The sequence below is a fragment of the Schistocerca serialis genome, chromosome 3, assembly GCF_023864345.2.
Source record: "Schistocerca serialis cubense isolate TAMUIC-IGC-003099 chromosome 3, iqSchSeri2.2, whole genome shotgun sequence".
NCBI lineage: Eukaryota > Metazoa > Arthropoda > Insecta > Orthoptera > Acrididae > Schistocerca > Schistocerca serialis.
The window spans coordinates 161,228,411-161,246,878 of NC_064640.1; the positions used below are offsets into that span (position 1 = coordinate 161,228,411).

The following is an 18,468-nucleotide window of genomic DNA, read 5'->3' on the forward strand; positions in this document are numbered from 1 at the left end:
TCACTTTTGCTTTCTTCAAATAAGATAGTTTTACTTATACTTACGCTTTCTTAAATAAAACGGTTTACATATTCCTTTATTTTTCAGATTTTCTTCACACAGGCTGCTCATAAAATAGTCCGTAAACATTGTACGGATTATATGTTAAGACAAAGGATGAAATTCAGTAAGGTATGTTGATGGAAAATTCTCTCTCTCTCTCTCTCTCTCTCTCTCTCTCTCTCTCTCTTTCTTTCTCTTTCTCTCTGGTGTTGACATTCACACTTCTCTTCTTTTTCTTTTTACAGTTTGTAGACGGTTCGTTTGATGACTATGTGAAAAAAATTCGAAATGTGAATGAAGCTGGTGGTACTTTGGAACTGCAGGCAATTGCAGAATTTTACCGGTATGACAGAAAATTCCATTCTTTATTACTAGGCATGTTTTTTTCCCCCCATAAATTACAGTTCGTAACTACTCCAAAGGCTCCACATGAAAGCTCAACAATACAGAAACTTCATTGTAGGTCCAGTAATGTGACTGAAACATTCAAAAGCATTTCAGCTTTTGTTATTGTTGTGTGCTATTTAATGTAGGAACTGGAAACAAGTTTCTCCAACTCTGAAGTAATATTTCTATTCTTAATGAAGGATTCTAGGACTTTAGTAGTGACATTAGTGAGACTGCTTTACAGTGTGCTGCACTATTCTTTGAGTGTTATTCTAAAGCTTAAAACATAGAAGCAAGTTATTAGCATTTGCCACACTGAAGGTTTGCAACTAAAAGCACTGCTAAGATGTGAGGTATACCATCCTTTGTATGTACAACAGTCTCTATCATAATTTACAGAAAACAAGGTCGAAGAATACATTGATTAATTCTCACAATAAGGTGTTCTGGATAATAATATTGCTTGAGGAAATTAATTTATTTAGGACACTTAGATTTACTCTGAACTCAATTAAACAATTTTATTGTGTCATTTCTTTGTCTAAAATGCTTGATGTTTAAAATATAAAACATATTCTGGAAAGAATATTGCATATTCTTATGGGAAACAGTACCACTAAAAACTATAAAAGTCCTTGTAAACACAATGACAAAAAACAAAATGTGGGCCATTCTGTCCTGTGATAGCCATGTCTGTCAATGCTACAGCATGTGTTCAGTGTGGTTTCCACTTATTTTATATTATTCAGCGCCCCCCCCCCCCCCCCCACACCACCATAGAAATATGAAGGTGTCCAAATACACCTGCATGCCCTTGGATTTGGTCATATGTGTAGGGCAGATGCTCCTCTAATGTGTGCACCTTGCTGATAGTCATTCACACCAATGATTTTAAATGTCTTCGAAATCCAAGGGATTAAGATCATACCAGCAAGAGGATGTCATGCTACTGGACTACCTTGACTAATACAACATCCATTAAACAAGGTGTTAGGTACTGTCATAAGTGGCATAGAGAATGTGGTGATTCCCCTTTGTGCATGAACTATGTGTGTTTTCTTTCTGCATGGGTGATGTTCTCCAGTAGCATGGGTGATTATTATTATTTTTTTCGTTTCTCAGATGTTATGTCTGGTCAAAAATGGAAAGTGACGCAGACCTTGATCAAGCGCGACTTCCTTTTAACTGTACGGTATATGTTTATTATTATTATTATTATTATTATTATTATTATTATTATTATTATTATTAGTCGTAAAGCTCCCAACATGGAAGACGCTAAGTAAAGATGGTTCACTTCTGGGGCTTCTTATTCTTCTTGTTTGCCCACCAGGTCTTCATTCTTTGCGAGAATTCAGCTTTTCTTTCTTCGCTCCATTTTGTTCCAGTTCTCGGCGCTTTTGTCTCTGGTTTGACCTCCCATTTGTCAACTTTAAGTTTGAAATTGTTTCTTTTGTTCATGTCTTCAGTAGTAATGTTGGCTAATTCCAGATCTTTCTTTACATTTTTGATCCGTTCTCCTCCATTAACAAGGGATGCTACGTATCTTACTATTTTTTTTTGTAAGTCTGTGATCGGGAAGTCTCATTATGTGGCCATAGAATTTTAGACGCCTCTTCCTCATGTCTATCTCTATGTTAGAATATTCTTCAATTTTAGAATTTTTCTGTAATCTATACCCCTCTTTGGTCCATCTTGGTCCCAGAATTTTCCTAATGATTTTCCTTTCCTCTTTCTTCAGGTTTTCCATATCTGTTTTCCTTTTAAGTGTCAAGGTTTTGCTGGCATATAGCATTATTGGTTTAATTACCGACTTATAATGTTTAATTTTTGTATTTATAGATAGACATTTTTTATTGTAAATGTTTTGGACCAGCCCTAGACCCCTACGAGCTTTTAATATTCTTTCTTGTTGTGAGTATTTTTCAGAAATTATCTCTCCTAAATATTTAAAGTATGGTACCCTCTTAATTTCTCCATATTTGGTTTGTAACTTAGAAATTTCTAGATTTGTTGTTGTAAACACCGTTTTCTCAAAAGATATTTGTAGGCCAACTTTTCCTGCACACTCTTTTAAGGTTTCTATCTGTTTGACTGCCATTTCACTAGAATCTGCCATTATTGCAAGATCGTCTGCGTAGGCTAAGTAGGGGATTTGTAGGTCATCTTTTTTGGTTCCCAGTGATATTGGTTTCCAGTACTTTTCTTTTTTGAGTTCTTTTTCCCATTCTGCCATGACTCTATCCAGAACTAAGTTAAATAACAGAGGTGATAATCCATCACCTTGTCTAACCCCAGTTTTTATCTCAAATGATTTTGAAAGTTATTATTATTATTATTATTATTATTATTATTACAGAAATATGTGATAAACAGCACCTGCTAGTTTGTTCGGTAAGATGTATGGCCCTATGAGTCTTGCCCACAGTTCTTCCCCACATAGTGATACTAAATCCAATGCTTGCTTCCACAACCACTCAAGAATTTGCTTCTACATACATGTGGTTATTGTAGTAATTAATCATCACACGCTCTGTGAATCACATCTCATCTGTAAATAAGAAGTTAGTTATGAACTGCAGCTCTTCAGTGTTCTATCTTGGAATCCATTGGTAGAACTGTAATCTGTCAGAGTGGTCTTGTGGCCTTAATCTAACATCCTGCCAGTTGAATGATATGTATGCAAATTAGGAGAGTGGCAGTGAAATTATTTATATGGCACACAGATTTGCTTTCAGCTGCTGCATTCCACCAACAGCATAAATACTCCTGACCCCTAAATCAGCAGCCGGCCGGTGTGACCATGCGGTTCCAGGCGCTTCAGTCTGGAACCGCGTGACCGCTACGGTCACAGGTTCAAATTTTACCTCGGGCATGGATGTGTGTGATGTCCTTCGGTTAGTTGCGTTTAAGTAGTTCTAAGCTCTAGGGGACTGATGACCACAGCAGTTGAGTCCCATAGTGCTCAGAGCCATTTGAATTTTGAACCTAAATCAGCATCATATTAACATTTTTAATAATACTAATGTTCTGTATGCTTTGTTAGTTTCTGAAGTAGTCACATTCATGAAGTGGTTCCCAAGATCACGCCAAATGGCAAGCATCTCGGAAAGCATGGTCTTTGTTGGTTGGGCTGGCAGGTTTGGTTGGCATGGGATTCCTAAGCAGTGACTGGTAAATGCTGTTCTGTAACATGAAGGTCTGTGCATGCTTCAGCAACCACCCTGGGGTGTCACAGTGACAGAGGCTGTGTGCTGGCTGTTGAGGTGAAACAGCTGTTACTGGATAGCTTCTGAAGCACCTAGCTCGCCTCACTTGTACAAAACTTACCCAGGTAAGTGTGGGTGGACTCCTCTTACCCTAGCTGCTTGTGGAATGCCAATGGAGGCTATAAATTCTAAAAGTTTCCTAGTGGATTGGCTTCATCAATAGTGAGTACTTACTCAACCCTACAAGAGAATTCTGGAGATTAACCCTCCTGAGCACTCATCTACAGAAATAAGAAACACTTAGTAGTAACAGAACACAGGCGTTTCAAAATGTTTTCATGATAATTAAAAGTGCAGAAGACACGTTTGATAAGATATCCCCATTTTACTTACAAAAAGGTGTAGAGAGTAACTATTAAAAGTAGCCCAGAACCAATTGGGAGAATCTAAAATAAGTTGCTGAACAAAACTGTCACTTCTGGGAAAGTAACAAAGTTACATAAATCTAAGAAGCTTGCTGACTCTCCCATTGTAACTGAACTACATAAAACTCAAAATTCCAACCGTGGAGTGGAACCAGGTGACCTAATTAGTGAGTGTCATTGAAATACAAAAAGAATGGGCAGATAAGATAAAGGTGTTAGATGTGCAGAACATGATGAAGGGAGTAAATGGAAGCCTCGAGGAAAAACCTATAGTGATTTTTAACAGCCAAGCAGCTCATGAGCAATGTGTAGAATATGTCTCTCCACCAATATGTGCTATATCGTCTAACAAACATTGTTTGGAGCAGAGAGTGGATCCAGTCTACATCGAAAAAAAGAAGTACAGTATCAAATTTAAAAACATGTGCCATATGCTGAAGGAAAGAAATAACTTAAGCCTCTGCTGCTTTCATAGTTCGTTACCTTATTTGCACAAACAGTAAATACGACTACCAACAATTTCTTATGCTGCTGCACATGTCGAGTTACAGCACCAGTAAGTGGACAACTGCCAAAGAATCAGTTCCACAGACTTTGAAGGCTGACAACATAATGACAGTGTCCCAAAAGCTACAATCTCACAAACAACAGTTGGTACACTTTGTCAAGCATTCTGTTTCTTCCCAAAAAGCTAAAGTACAGGGGAAGAAGTCAGTGCTATAGAATAGGTACTAAAGCATCATTAGTTGCTATCAAAGTACATGTCATGTTGTTCAAGGTAACAGTTTGTTCCATTGATCTCCGGCCACAGGAATCCATACATAGTGAGGTGCTCTTGAAGTCAGTCTACCACCATCCCCAAACATGATTTCTTTTGGGCGATAGCTCTGGGCCTGTAACTCCACTTACAAATCTCTGATGCCTCCTGAAGATTGGGAAAAATGACACATTGTAGCACAGCCCAGGGTCATTCTCTGCCTTTGATGTTTTCTCTTATGCTCTCACAGAATCTGCTAAGAGGGAAGGGTAGCTGACCTCCACTACAACAACCATTTACCAGTTTCTGTCCACATTATACTGAGGTGACAAAAATTATTTAATAGTAATATGCACATATACAGATGGCAGTAGTATTGTGTACACAAGGTATAAAAGGGCAGTGCATTGTTGAAGCCGGCATTTGCATGCAGGTGATTGATGTGTGAATTAACAGACTTTGTGTGCAGAATTGTAGTTGGAGCAAGACGTATGGGACATTCCATTTCAGAAATCATTCTGGAATTCAATAGTCTGAGATTCACAATGTGAAGTGTGTGTCGAGAATACCAAATTTTGGGCAATGCCTCTCTTCACAAACAACGCAGTGGCCAATGGCCTAATGTGGGACATACGACGAACATATCCATTACTACACTTAAGTGAAAATTCACGTTAATGAGCAGCAGACAACTGACGCGAGTACCTTTGCTAACAGTAAGACATCGCCTGCAGTGGCTCTCCTAGACTCGTGACCATATCGGTTGTACCTCAGGCAACTGAAAAACAGTGGCCTGATCAGACGAGTCCTGATTTTGATTGACAAGAGCTGATGTTAGAGATCGAGCGTGGCACAGACCCCCAAGAAGCCATGCGGGCCCAAGTTGTCCACAAGGCACTGTGCAAGCTAGTGGTGGCTCCATAATGGTGTGGACTGTGTTTTCTGGAATGGACTGGATCCTCTGGTCCATTTGAACAGATTACTGACTGGAAATGGCTATGTTCAGTTACTCGGAGACCATTTGCAGCCATTCATGGACTTCATTCTCAAACAATGATGGAAATTTTATGGATGACAATATGCCATGTCACTTGACCACAATTGCTCGCAATTGGTTTCCAGAACATTCTGGACAATTTGAGCAAATGATTTGGCCACCCAGATTACCCGACATGAATCCCATTGAACATTTATGGGACATAGTGAAGTCGGTTCACTACACTGGCAACACTTTCACAGTTATGGATAGTTTTAGGACCAGTATGGCTCAATATTTCTGCAGGGTACATCGAATAAATTGTTGAATCCAAGCGACATTGAGTTGCTGCACTACACTGGGCAAAAGGAGGTCTGACGCAATATTAGGAGGTATCCCATGACTTCTGTCACCTCAGTGTATACAAAGAACAGAACCAGAAATAAAATTGCCTAAATGAATGATCAACAAGGCAAACTGGGTGCTGTACAGTCATTTAGGTTTATTAGAACACAGTGTGTCACATTACAGATATGATCAGCTCTGCCATTGATGCATCCATATCAAAATCTTCAGCCCTCATATGCGGCAGCCTGACTCTTGGTGGAACAAACAGTGCTGGCCTGCAATAAGGGGCAGGTAAACAATGGCACAGAGATCCAAGCAAGAGCTCTTCAAGCCTTTCAAAAGTGAGGGCAAAAGCCTGACAGAAAGTTAATGAGGACAAGAAGGGGCCTTGATGTGAGGTTCTGAAGTCCATTAACTAGTAGACATCCTCCATTGAAGTAGGGGAATCGGTAAAGATGATCTCAGGGAAAAGGATGTCATGTCCATTGGTTGCCATACAGGACAATGGCGTCCTGAAAGTAACACCAGTGGAGATTGCCCAGAACACAGTGCAGTACTTTCATGACAGAACATAGTCCACGAGTCCATTTCCATATTTCCAGGCATATCAAGAGACTAGGGAAAGGCAAAGAGCTAACTTCAGTTCTAACAGTGAAGAAGCCTACCATTCTGTGTGGGAAATGGACACACAACTATCTGCATTTCCTGTTACGGCTCTGAGGCTAGACTTAGATTAGATGTACTTAACCATCCAATTGATCCACAGTGAAAAAATCCTCTGAGATATAGAACATGTCAGAATACAGGGATGCACATTAAATACTTTTTTAAAAAAGAAAATGGTGCTCATGGATGTAGAGCAAGTCAAAAAATCTTAAACATATTTCCATTTAAAAGGTAATAAATAGCTTGTGATGAAAAATGCAAATGTTCAAAACATTAAGCCCTATGATGATTTTGTAGGCTGGTGGAGTCTTGAATATGAAATAGAAAAGTCAGTTTAGAACATTTATTTACAATGATTGCATTACTGCACTGAATTTGTACAGAAGTCAGATTGTACATAATATTAAAATGTCTTAGCAGAACCAACTGATGTGTGTATGTTACTAATAATGCCAAAAAATGCATCAATAGAGTAGGAGGCCACCAATAAATCCTTTGGGCTTCTCTTAAATTGAACTTTGCTAGTTAAGCTCTCTGTGGGTGCTGGCAAGTTATTGATAATGTGTGTTCCTGAATAAGGGACACATTTCTGGATCAAACTGGCTTTAAATCTCCATGAAAGTTTATTCTTATTTCCAATACTGATCCTATGGATTGACCTGTTGGTTTCAAGAGATATTTTAATGACAAATTTCCTAAGGAATTAATATGTTGAGGAGTAGTAGTTAGTATCCTTAGTTCCCTAAATGAGTGTCTGCAGGATGTTCATATTACACTTTTTGGGACTCTGAAAACTTTAACTTTAGCTTGGCTTCTTGAGTTACCCTAAAAAATTATCCCACTTTTCATTATGGAATGAAAATATGTGAAGTATGCTAGTCTGTTTTATTTTTATCACCTATATCTGACTATCTTCACACTACAAATAAGAGATTTGTGCAGGCACTTTAGCAGTTCTGTGGTATGCTCCTCCCAGCTGAATTCATTACCAAGCTTTAATTCCAAGAATTTTAACACTGTCGACTTCTTCTATCTGTTGAAAGATATTGTGAAGTTTCTGCCTCAACTGTTGTGTATTTATTTTATTGATAGTCACACAATTGGCCAGTTAGTGATTTTGAAGCGCAGTCGACAAAAATCAGAACAAATACGCAGGAGCCGGCTGGAGTGGCCAAGTGGTTCTAGGCGCTACAGTCTGTAACCGCACAACCGCTACGGTCGCAGGTTTGAATCCTGCCTCGGGCATGGATGTGTGTGATGTCCTTAGGTTAGTTAGGTTTAAGTAGTGCTAAGTTCTAGGGGACTGATGACCACAGATGTTAAGTCCCATAGTGCTCAGAGCCATTTGAACCAAATATACATGAAGTTCATATTTGGCTTACAGACATTCAAAAAATGTTGTACTAACTTAGTGTGCAATTTTGGCTCACCTCACATGAAGTTAATAGATTACAGAAAAGCCCTAACAACAAGTACCAAACTCTTGTGAAAGAAAAAATTTAATGCCTTAATTAATAGTACATTAACACAAACTGTAGTCAGATTAGACATTGCTTGTGATTGCACCAGTGATAAGAGTACAAATGCTAGTGGCAGCAATTTTGTGATACTAAACAACCCTTCCAAATTCTTAAAAATAAATATGCATGTGACCTCAATTGTCAAAGCTTCATCTATAAATCTAAGTCATCCCCTATAGTAATCATATTACATAATATGAAAACGTTAACCTTAGCACCTAAAGTTTAACCTGCAAATGTAATATGACCTTGTATTTTCTGAAGGATGAATTTGGGAGAAAACTTCGTCTTATAATTCAGTACATGCAGTATTAATAAACTCAAAAGTACACTCTTAAAGTAATTTTGTTGATACTGTTTCATAACCACTAGATTTTTTTTTAAGATTTTATGGTGGGCATTACTTCTGCTGCTGTAGTGAGGGTCATATTCATTTTACTGAAGATGTTTATAATGACTGGTGGGACCATACATTAAGAGCAACAGATAGCATTAAGTGTAAATGATGCATTGGTAATAGCTGCATTCAGCACTGCAAAACCGTTTAACAAATATTTCATAACTGTTACTGAAAAAATTGGGTTGTCAGGTTAAGTAGATGCTACCATGGAATATCTCACACCAGTCTCCTCCTTCACCATAACCCATATTTTGCATTATGTCTTGTAATGAGCTATGGCATAACCATCAGAGTAGTTTGACTTACAAATACCATTTCTTTTTGACTTACAAGATACCTTTATTCCTTGAATAATTCAGGGATCTTTTGCAGACTTTGGTGTAATCTGGGTTAGCTTTGGTGGAAAACAGTATTCAAACAATAAAAGTACTTTTTATTGATAAAGTGCTGCGGTTTGCATTCATGTACATGACCATTCTGGTTCATGTCATTGAATAGTATCGTAGAATAATCAAGTTTTCGCTTATTCACTGCTGTCTTGAACTCAGATTTAGTAGATTTTATATCCTGTTTAGTAATTTAACAAAAGAAATTTCATGTCTGAGAAGCCATTGACTACTGATTTTGTAATACATGGCTAATGGGATAACTGTCTCTATTAGACAGCAGCATGCCATCTCAGATGGCAGGTGACAACACTAGCAGTGGAAAGTAAATAAGGTGTGTCAGGCAAGGGGTAAAGTGTCAGGGAATGGGGAGGGGGAGGGGGTGGACATGGAAAACAGTGCAGTCATTGTCATAATGCAGAAGCAAACAGATTCATGTGACATCCATGATTATTTGGCTTTCAGGCTAAGGGTGGAAGCATTTCCAAAACAGCAAAGTTTGTAAACCATTCACTTGCTGGCACGGTTAAAGTATGCCGTGCATGGCAAAATAGTACTATCGAAAACTAGCACCAAGGCAACTGTGTTGCACCATGGGCCGTATACAACATTGGTGAATGACTGCTGCGAAGATACGTTCGGTTGAACAGATGTGCAACTGTTGAGCAACTGACTGCCCATAAGAATCGAGGGGGCTACCAGCAGTGTCTCCTCAATGACCGTTCAGGGAACGTTGCTGTGTATGGGCCTTCACAACAGACGACTGGTTCCTGCCCCCATGCTGATTGGTGTTTATTAGCTATGAGGCTGGAGTTTGCATGCCAGCATCTGAACTGGACATATACCGAGTGGCGACAGGTGGCCTTTTCGGATCTGTCCATCAGACAGATGATCAGTGAGTGGAAAATGTCAAACAGCTCCCAAGAATGTGAGCGACCACCACAGCCAGGCTGTTCGCATCATGGGTTCTCAACTGAGAAACCTCGTGCAGCTGGTCACAGCACTGGAGTCAGTATAGCTCCATATCCCTGTCAGTACCTTCCAGAACCCCCACTGGCTCTCTTCCTGCATGTCTCTCAGTAGTCTGCACAGCAAAAGGTGGTTATTCAAGCATTTGACAAGTGGTCACATTAATGTGACTGGATAGTCAATAATTTTCTTCATTAGCCTTTTGTATTAAACATTGTCAGTTGCAGTTTGTGAGCAATTGGCTACCATAGTTGGGGAGTTCACAGTAGGTATAAAGTTGAATGATAGTGTTGCTGATGGTCATAAATTCTTACTGGAAGAGTTTTTAAGGAAATCTACTTCAAAATCACCAGCAACACCTTTTTTTTCCACTGTTAAATGGGCCAATAGACCTTTGAAGGTGATTTATGAACAGATTAAAATTAACTGCAAGTGCTCAAGATACACTAACTGTTGTGAATGATTTATTACAAAATTCTACTTCTGTGCTGCTCTAGGCAAAACTTGTGAATGTTTGTGTTCTTAAATTTATAACAGTTCCTGATTAATGTGACAACTCCTCCTTTCCACCTCTGCTCTACAACAGTGAGATTCTTACCTAAGTACTATAACACTTGACTTACAGGGATTGGACAAAAATATGGAAACGTCCTGAGAAATGCATACTTGAACATAAATACAGGTACTAGCCAAGCGTGCTGGTTGCACTGTTGTATTTCACCATGAACAGCATCTGCACAGTGTCGTCAGTACATAGCAAGTGCCAGTCGTGGTCAGAACAGTGTTCTGTGTAGTTGTGATTGCATTGTATCAGAGCTAAGTGAATTTGAATGTGGGCAAATTGTTGGTGCTCATATGGTAGCTACTTCTGTAACCAAGGTAGCCAAAGTGTTTGGTGTTGCAAAAGGCACCAAATTGAAGATTTATGCTGTATACGAGGAAAGCGGAAAAATATTGTCTACTGAGACAATGTGGATGAAAGTGTGTGTTGAGTGATTGTGACACAATTCTGATCAAAACTAAGAGGATGACAGCTGTAGAACTCACTGCAAAAATGAATGTTAAATTTGTAAATCCTGCCAGCAACAAAATTTGGACTACAGAGCAATGGAAGAAAGTCATTTGGTCGGATGAGTCTTATTTCACACTGCTGCCAATTTTTGACGGAGTTTATGTACCAAGAGTGAAATATGACAGGGCTTTGATGATCTGAGAAGCCACATCATGGTATTCCATGACCCCCATGGTTACTCAGCAAGCTCATATTACTGCCAAGGATTATATAACCATTTTGGTCAACCAGGACCTTTCCATAGTAAAATATTTGTTCCCAATGGAAATGGTGTGTTCAGAGATGACAAGGCCCATTCACACAACTCACATCGTCAAGGACTGGTTTTGTGAGCACAGTGATCATCTATGACACCTCTTCTGTACACCATAATCATCGGATCTCAGTATTATTGAGCCTTTGTGGTCTACTTTGGAGAGAATGTGGCATGATCACTTTCCACCTCCATTGTCACCTCCACAGGGGGCTTAGCACTCTTTGGTGGATTAATGTTTGGCTACCACAGGGCCCCAGCTTTGCAGCAGCTTTTCCATTCCATGCTGCATGTATATTCTCTTGCTATTCTTTTTTCCCTCTCTTCGGGAACATGTCAGCTACTGAAAATGAAGACCATATCTCCAAGAACATCCCAGACATCAGAACATTCTCTCCACCATTTTTTCTTTCTTTTTCTTTTTTCTTTTCTTTTTCTTCTTTTTCTTCTTTTTCTTTTTTCTTTTCTTTTTCTTCTTTTTCTTTTTTCTCTTCTTTTTCGTTGTTCCCCTTCCACTATCCTTCCTCCGCTTTGGTGTTTGAGGTCTTTCTTTTTCCTCCCTGTACGCTCGCTCCTGAAGGCATAACAGGCTCTGATGCATAACAGGTGAATGGAGAACGCATGATTCCCAGCCGCAGGTTGACAGGTATGGTTTGCACGTATCCTGTGGTACAGGCAATGCACAGGGAGACGCGATTGCTTGAGCTGCTAGCTTTCTAAATTGCCGATTGGTCCCTCTGGTAGGTGTTCAGGAGGGGGCAGTTGGAAGGAGCACACCATCTGAGATGCTGGCAACCATGGGGATTTTCTTGCAATGAACCAATCTTCTTCAGAGTCAACATCTATCAAACATAAAGAGAATGAGGTTAACAATTCAAAGACTTTCCCAGTTTCACCACAGTTCCTTGTGGTTTCACGTACTGAAGATTGTCAGTCTTTTGCTACGGTAAATCCATTTGTTGTGCAGAAAGGTGTTGATGCAATTGCCGGCCATGTGAAATCCTGCTCTTGTTTACGCTGTGGCACTTAGCTTTTGGAGACAACTTCTAATTCTCAAGCACAACAACTGCTTGCAGCTTTGCTCCTCCACAGTTATCCCGTTCATGTTGAGGCCTATCGAACACTGAATTCTCGTGGTGTTGTTTACACTAGGCTGCTCGATGGTCTGACTGAGGCAGAAATCCAAACATACATCTCTGATCAGGGTGTCACTGCAGACCATCAGGTGATGAAAAAGGTAGAGGCTACCTTATTGCCCACACACACTCTCTTTCTCACTTTTGATAGAGTGGTTCTTCTGGCCATGGTGAAAGCAGGATATATGAAGTTATCACAGTCGGACCGTACATTCTGAACCCAAGTGCTTCTACCTGTGTCATTGTTACAACCACACTCAAATGTCCTGTTGACACTGAGCCAAATGTGTAACCTGTGATAGGGATGCAAACAAGGGTGACTGTCTGCCTCCTCTTCCATGCTGTATCAATTGCAGTGGTGACCATGCTGCCTCCTCCCAAGATTGTCCTGTGTATCTCAATGAGCGGGCCATCCAGGAGATGTGGGTATAGGAAAAAGTGCCTTACCAGTCACTCTCAAATTGTTGGCTAGTCAGAAAACCTGAGTTCTACCATGCGGCACCTACAGTACTGTTGTTGTTACATTTTGCTTCGCGAAGGACATGGCCACACAGACATGTGACCTCAAAGTCAGCACCACAGTTCTAAAATCTCCCAATGTAATGGTAGCAACACTGTCTCCTCCAGCTGTGCAACAAGCCACCAAACTTTGGCTTTATAGGGTGAAGTCACCTGCTACACAATAGGGAGGCTGGAAAGGACGGAAGGAATACTCCCGCGAAGACTTCTTCCATTCCTCCAGCCAACAAACATCTGAATCACCACATGCCAACTGCAAAGGCTCAAAGAAATCAAACAAAGGCATATGGTCTTCTCCTTCATTGATTCAGAGATCCTATTAGACTGTGTTGCCATGTGATACCCTCGCTTGGCTGACCTCTGTGTTGCCGGTGTGCACCGCCAACTGTTTTTCTGCCCTGGACTCCGCAGACAGAGAAGGGGAATGCCGATACCTCTGTAGATCTCGTGGAGCAGGATCCTTCAGCCTCTGCACCCTGTAGCTGTGAGCCTTCGAAGGCCAGCACTAGGCAGCTGTCGAGGTGACACCCTCTTCATTTTTTCCCTCCTCCCATTTCCTCATCATGACTCTCCTCCAATGGAATGTTTGCGGCCTTCAGTCCAACGAGGATGAATTACGGTTGCTTTTGGAATTGCAGCGTGCACTTGTTCTCTGCTTCCAGGAAACAAAATTGTGCCCTCATGACTGCTTTTGAGCTCTCCATTTCTTCCAGGTCCTCTTCGACCTTCCCCCTAATGATGGCATTCCATCTCGAGTGGGATTCGTGTTGCTCATCAGGGATGATGATCATAGTCAACCCATCTCCCCAACTACCTGGCTTCAAGCTGTTGCAGTACACGTTTTGCTTCCTTACTTGAACTTTTCGCTTTGTACCATTTACATCCCCCTGTCATTTGGTGTTACCAGGGCAGATTTCCTCAAGCCTAATAGGCAACTCCCTCGCCCCTTTCTGCTGCTCGGTGATTTTAATGCGCATCATTCCCTTTAGGGTTTTCTCAGTACCTGTCAGCGAGGTGCTCTCTTGGCTGACCTCAAGCAACTAAACCTCATCGGCCTTAACATGGGAGCACCCACATTCCTTTCAGACGCGCACGTATTCCCATTTGGACCTCTCCTTCTGCACTGCCCAGCTTGCCCATCATCTTGAGTGGTACATTCCCTCTGATGCTTACATGGGTTGCTATCCATTTCGTGTCCCCTCCCTCCCTCCCTCCCTCCCTCCCTCCACTCCGCTCTGCTCCGCTCCATGGTGTTTAACAGTTCTTTCCTACTTATTGTTCGAAGGAACAGGGATGTATTTGTCACACTATTTCCAGAAATTTCCTGTAATATTTTGTTTGATGTTTTTCCCATTTGTTCCTTCACTAGCTCACCAGCAATATTGGTGTAGTAAGTATTGAAGTGGTTTGCAATTAATTTTGAATCTGTGATCTTGTTGCCTGCCTGTGACAATACAATATTTTTGTGTGTTTCCACCTTTCCCCTAAGTCTGTACTTTGTTCCACATTCTTAGCTTTGTTTGATGATTCCATAATAAGTTTGTCATTGTCCCTTAATTTTGCTTTCCTTGTCACACAATTCAGATTTAACCTGTATTTTTTGAAATAGTGAACAAATTCAGGACTGCTATCTTTTTTTGATAGTGCAAAAAGTTCTCTTTTTCTTCTACATGATACTTTGATCCCTGAAGTAATCCAAGTTTTGGGTTTCCTGGGGCCTTTACAAATTATTTTCTTTTTTGGAAATGCAATTTCAAAACAATGCCTGTAAATTTCCATGAAATTATCCAGCTTTTCATCTGTGTTGTAATTGTTGTAGATTTTTATTCCACGAGTGGGTACTTAGCATATGTTTGAAGTGCTCAATATTTTGCATGCTGAATTTTCTCTTGCAGATAACACTTCCATTCCTAGACAAGTCAATACTTCCGCATACGGCAAGTAGCTGTGCATTGTGGTCTCTGTATCCAGTATTAAAGTTTTCTGAGGTGTGCATGTCTGTGTTTACAAAGATCCTTGCTGGTGACCTTCCACGAACAACATTTCCCCAGTTGTGATGACCAGGTAGAATATCTTAAAAACGTTCCTCTTTACACACCGTATCTGGGTCCCTTGGTAGACTGAGGCATGCTGTGATGCAATTTGCATGCAGAGACGTGTTCTATGCATTTTTAACTGTCTTCCTATGGTGGCAAACTGCATTCGTTATGAAAAGTTGCATGCATAGTGTAGTCATGTTCTTTGAGATAGCAAAAAAGCTAGCTGGATTTCATTTACTTGTCCTATGAACACTCGCTCGCTCTTCCGTCATACGGGGGTAAACTCCATCGGCTCTCTGAGACCAAGGTCCATTCCCTGGTTTCTTGCCTGACCATAGCAGATGATTTCACAGTGGACCATACTGCTATCTCCAACACCTTGGGCCACTATTTTGTGGAGATTTTGAGCTCCACCCACCACCATACCTTCCTCCATGGGAAATGAGTGGAGGTGGCTCAGGCAATACCCTTTCTCTTCTCAGCATCCCGATCCTCTGCCCCAGGGCCAGACAATGTTCACATTCAGATGCTGCAGAACTTTTCTCTTGCAGGGAGGCATTTTCTCCTTCATTCGTACAATCGCATATGGGCAGAGTGCACATTCCGCAGATGCTGGCATGAAGCCACTGTTACATCCATACTGAAGCCTGGTGAGGACACACGGGCCTTCTAGTTATCACCCCATTTCTCTCATCAGCTGTGTCTGCAAGGCAATTCGTGCCCAGCTGGTGTGGTGGCTTGAGTCTCAAAATTTACTAGCCACTGTACAGTTTGGATTTTGAGCATGCTCTTGTGCAATTGATCATCTCATCACTTTGTCAACCCATGTCTTGAATAGTTTGGTGTGGATGTACCAGACTGTGGCTATGACACCTGCTGGAGGACTGGTATCCTCCGTACTCTCTACACGTGGAGCTACCTTGGCCGCCTGCCCAGTTTCTTTCAGGAATTTTTAAAAGACAAGAGTTTTCAAGGTACGTGTGAGTTCTCCCTTGTTGGACACCTTTATCCAGGAAAACTGTGTGCCTCAATGTTTCGTCCTGTGCATCATAATCTTTGGTATCTCCATTAGCTCTATTATGGTCTGTCTCCTGCTGGGCATCTCTGGCTCCCATTTCGTTGACGATTGTGTGATCTGTTGCAGTACTCCACCCACTTGTCTCCAGGAGTGGCATCTTCAGTGATGTCTTGATTGTCTTTACTTACGGAGCATCAACAATGGTTTCACTTTTCCACTGATAAAACAGTTTTTATGAATTTCTTGTGGCTCAGTTTATTTATTCCACCATCTTTACATTTTGGGTCAGTTGCCCTATGTCCATTGAAACTACAAAATTCCTGGAGCTCACACTTGATAGGAAGCTTTCTTGGTCCTCCCACATACCTTAGCTGGCCACCCGCTGTACACGGTCCTGCAGTGTCCTATCTGTCCTCAGCAGCACTTCCTGGGGAGCGGATTGGACCGCCATCTTCTGTTTGTACTGGTCCCTTGTCTGTTTGAAACTAGAGTATGGGCATTCCATTTTTGCATCTACCCATCTGTCCCTCTTACGCCATCTCAATTCTATCCACCATCGTGGCCTCTGTTTGGCCACTGGCACCTTTTACACTAGCCCGGTTGAGAGTCTGTATGCAGAAGCTGCCATACTACTGCTGTCGTAACACCATTACCTACTCCTCAGCAGATACTCATGCTGTTAATCTGCCATGCCTGGTCACCCACCCTGTGCCACCTCCTTCGTTGGGTCATCAGTATGGGGTGAGTCACTGTTCTGTTAACTCCTCGAGTTCGCTTTTGGCTCTTGCTCTGGCAGCTTAACTTCATACTCAAAGCAATTTTCCTGGTAGGTGTGAACCCTTCACCACCTTGGCTTCGTGTGGCAGCCTGTGATCACCTTGGCCTTCTTTCACTTCCGAAGGACACTACTCCAGCCTCGCTGTGTCACTGTAAGTTTCACAACCTTCGCACAGAACTTTGTGATAGTACCTTTTTGTACACTGATGGCTCTGACTGACCATGGTGTCAGGTGTGCCTTAGTCATTAGCACCAACAGTTTTCAGTTTTCGGTATCAACTTCCAGAACACTGCTCAGTATCCTGCATCAGGTCATGCAGTACCTCCTGCGACACAGGCTTTATGATTGTGTCATCTGCTTTGACTCTGTGCCCTTCAGGGCCTGTGTGTGCTGTACACTGTCCATCCATTAGTGCAACGAGTCCAGGAAAGCTGTCACTTGCTCACTCCTGATCGAGTCACTGTGATGTTTATGTGCATCCTGGTCGGTCAAATTGGTCTGATGGAAAACGGGGCTGCTGCCGCTGCTGCCAAGGTTGCAGTCCTTGTACCTCAGCCTGCTAGTTCTTCCATTCCGTGTGCTGATTGTGTGTTGCCGTCTGTCAGCATGTGGTGTCACTTTGACATCACCACTGGCCCTCCCTCCATGAGAACAAGCTCAGGAGAATTAACCTTTCCCAGTGGCTTGGATGACCTTCTCCTGGCGATCTCACCATGAGGAGAGCATTTTAGATAGGTTGTGTATTGGGCACTTCTTTTGAGTCATCACCATTTGTTAAGTGGTGCTCCCCCACTACCATTTGTTAAGTGGTGCTCCCCCACTAGATTGTTCTCATTGCCCTCAACCTTTGATGTTTTGCCATTTCCTGACAGAATGTCTCTTTTTTTAAAAACCGCTTATGTTTGCCGTCTGAGTGATCGGCCATTTTAGCAAATGACACATCGGGTATTGACTGTGTTTTACTTTTTACCCATCGTCGTAATACGGTGAAGGACATTTAATCTTTAGTCCAGGACCTCTGTCTCTCTATGGAGAAAGGTCCATAAAATACTCAGTCCGTGTCTTTAACAGTCTTTCCTTCCGTTGATTGGGCTTCATGTGTAGTCGTTTTTAACTCCTTTTTTTGTCCTCATGTTCTACAGTTCCATCATGGGTGCATATGACCCTAGTTGTTTTTGTGCCCTAAAACAAAACAAATCATTATTACCTGATATTGCTCTATTTTGCAGGAAAATGGTGTAAGATCCCCTTGGAAACCCTACAAGACCTGTATTTATCCATTCCAAGACAAGTGGAAGCTGTTTCGGATGCCAGTGGGTTTCCTACACTGTAATAGGCATCGTAATGTGTTGTGTTTTTTTTGGTGTTTCCGTATTCTTGTCCGACCCCTGTATCTGTACCAATGGTCATGTAATGTTCAGAATGGGACTGTCAATTAGGTTTGATGATTCTAATTCATCAATGCATATAATCAGTTGCATTAATTTTGCTTCTTAGTCCTTGAATATTGTGATGCAATAGAGGTAACTGGCATTTCACATTGACTAACATAAAATTTGGTGGGAATA

General features: G+C 41.3%; 1 protein-coding gene across 1 annotated transcript in view; it reads left to right on the forward strand.

Moving 5' to 3' along the window:
* LOC126470727 (protein ovarian tumor locus-like) overlaps window positions 1-18,468 on the forward strand; it is a 257,945-nt gene that overhangs the window by 185,878 nt on the left and 53,599 nt on the right. The window contains exons 3-4 of the mRNA XM_050098731.1: window positions 88-171; window positions 288-385. Of these exons, the coding sequence (XP_049954688.1) occupies window positions 88-171; window positions 288-385 (182 nt within the window). The remainder of the gene's footprint in view (window positions 1-87; window positions 172-287; window positions 386-18,468) is intronic.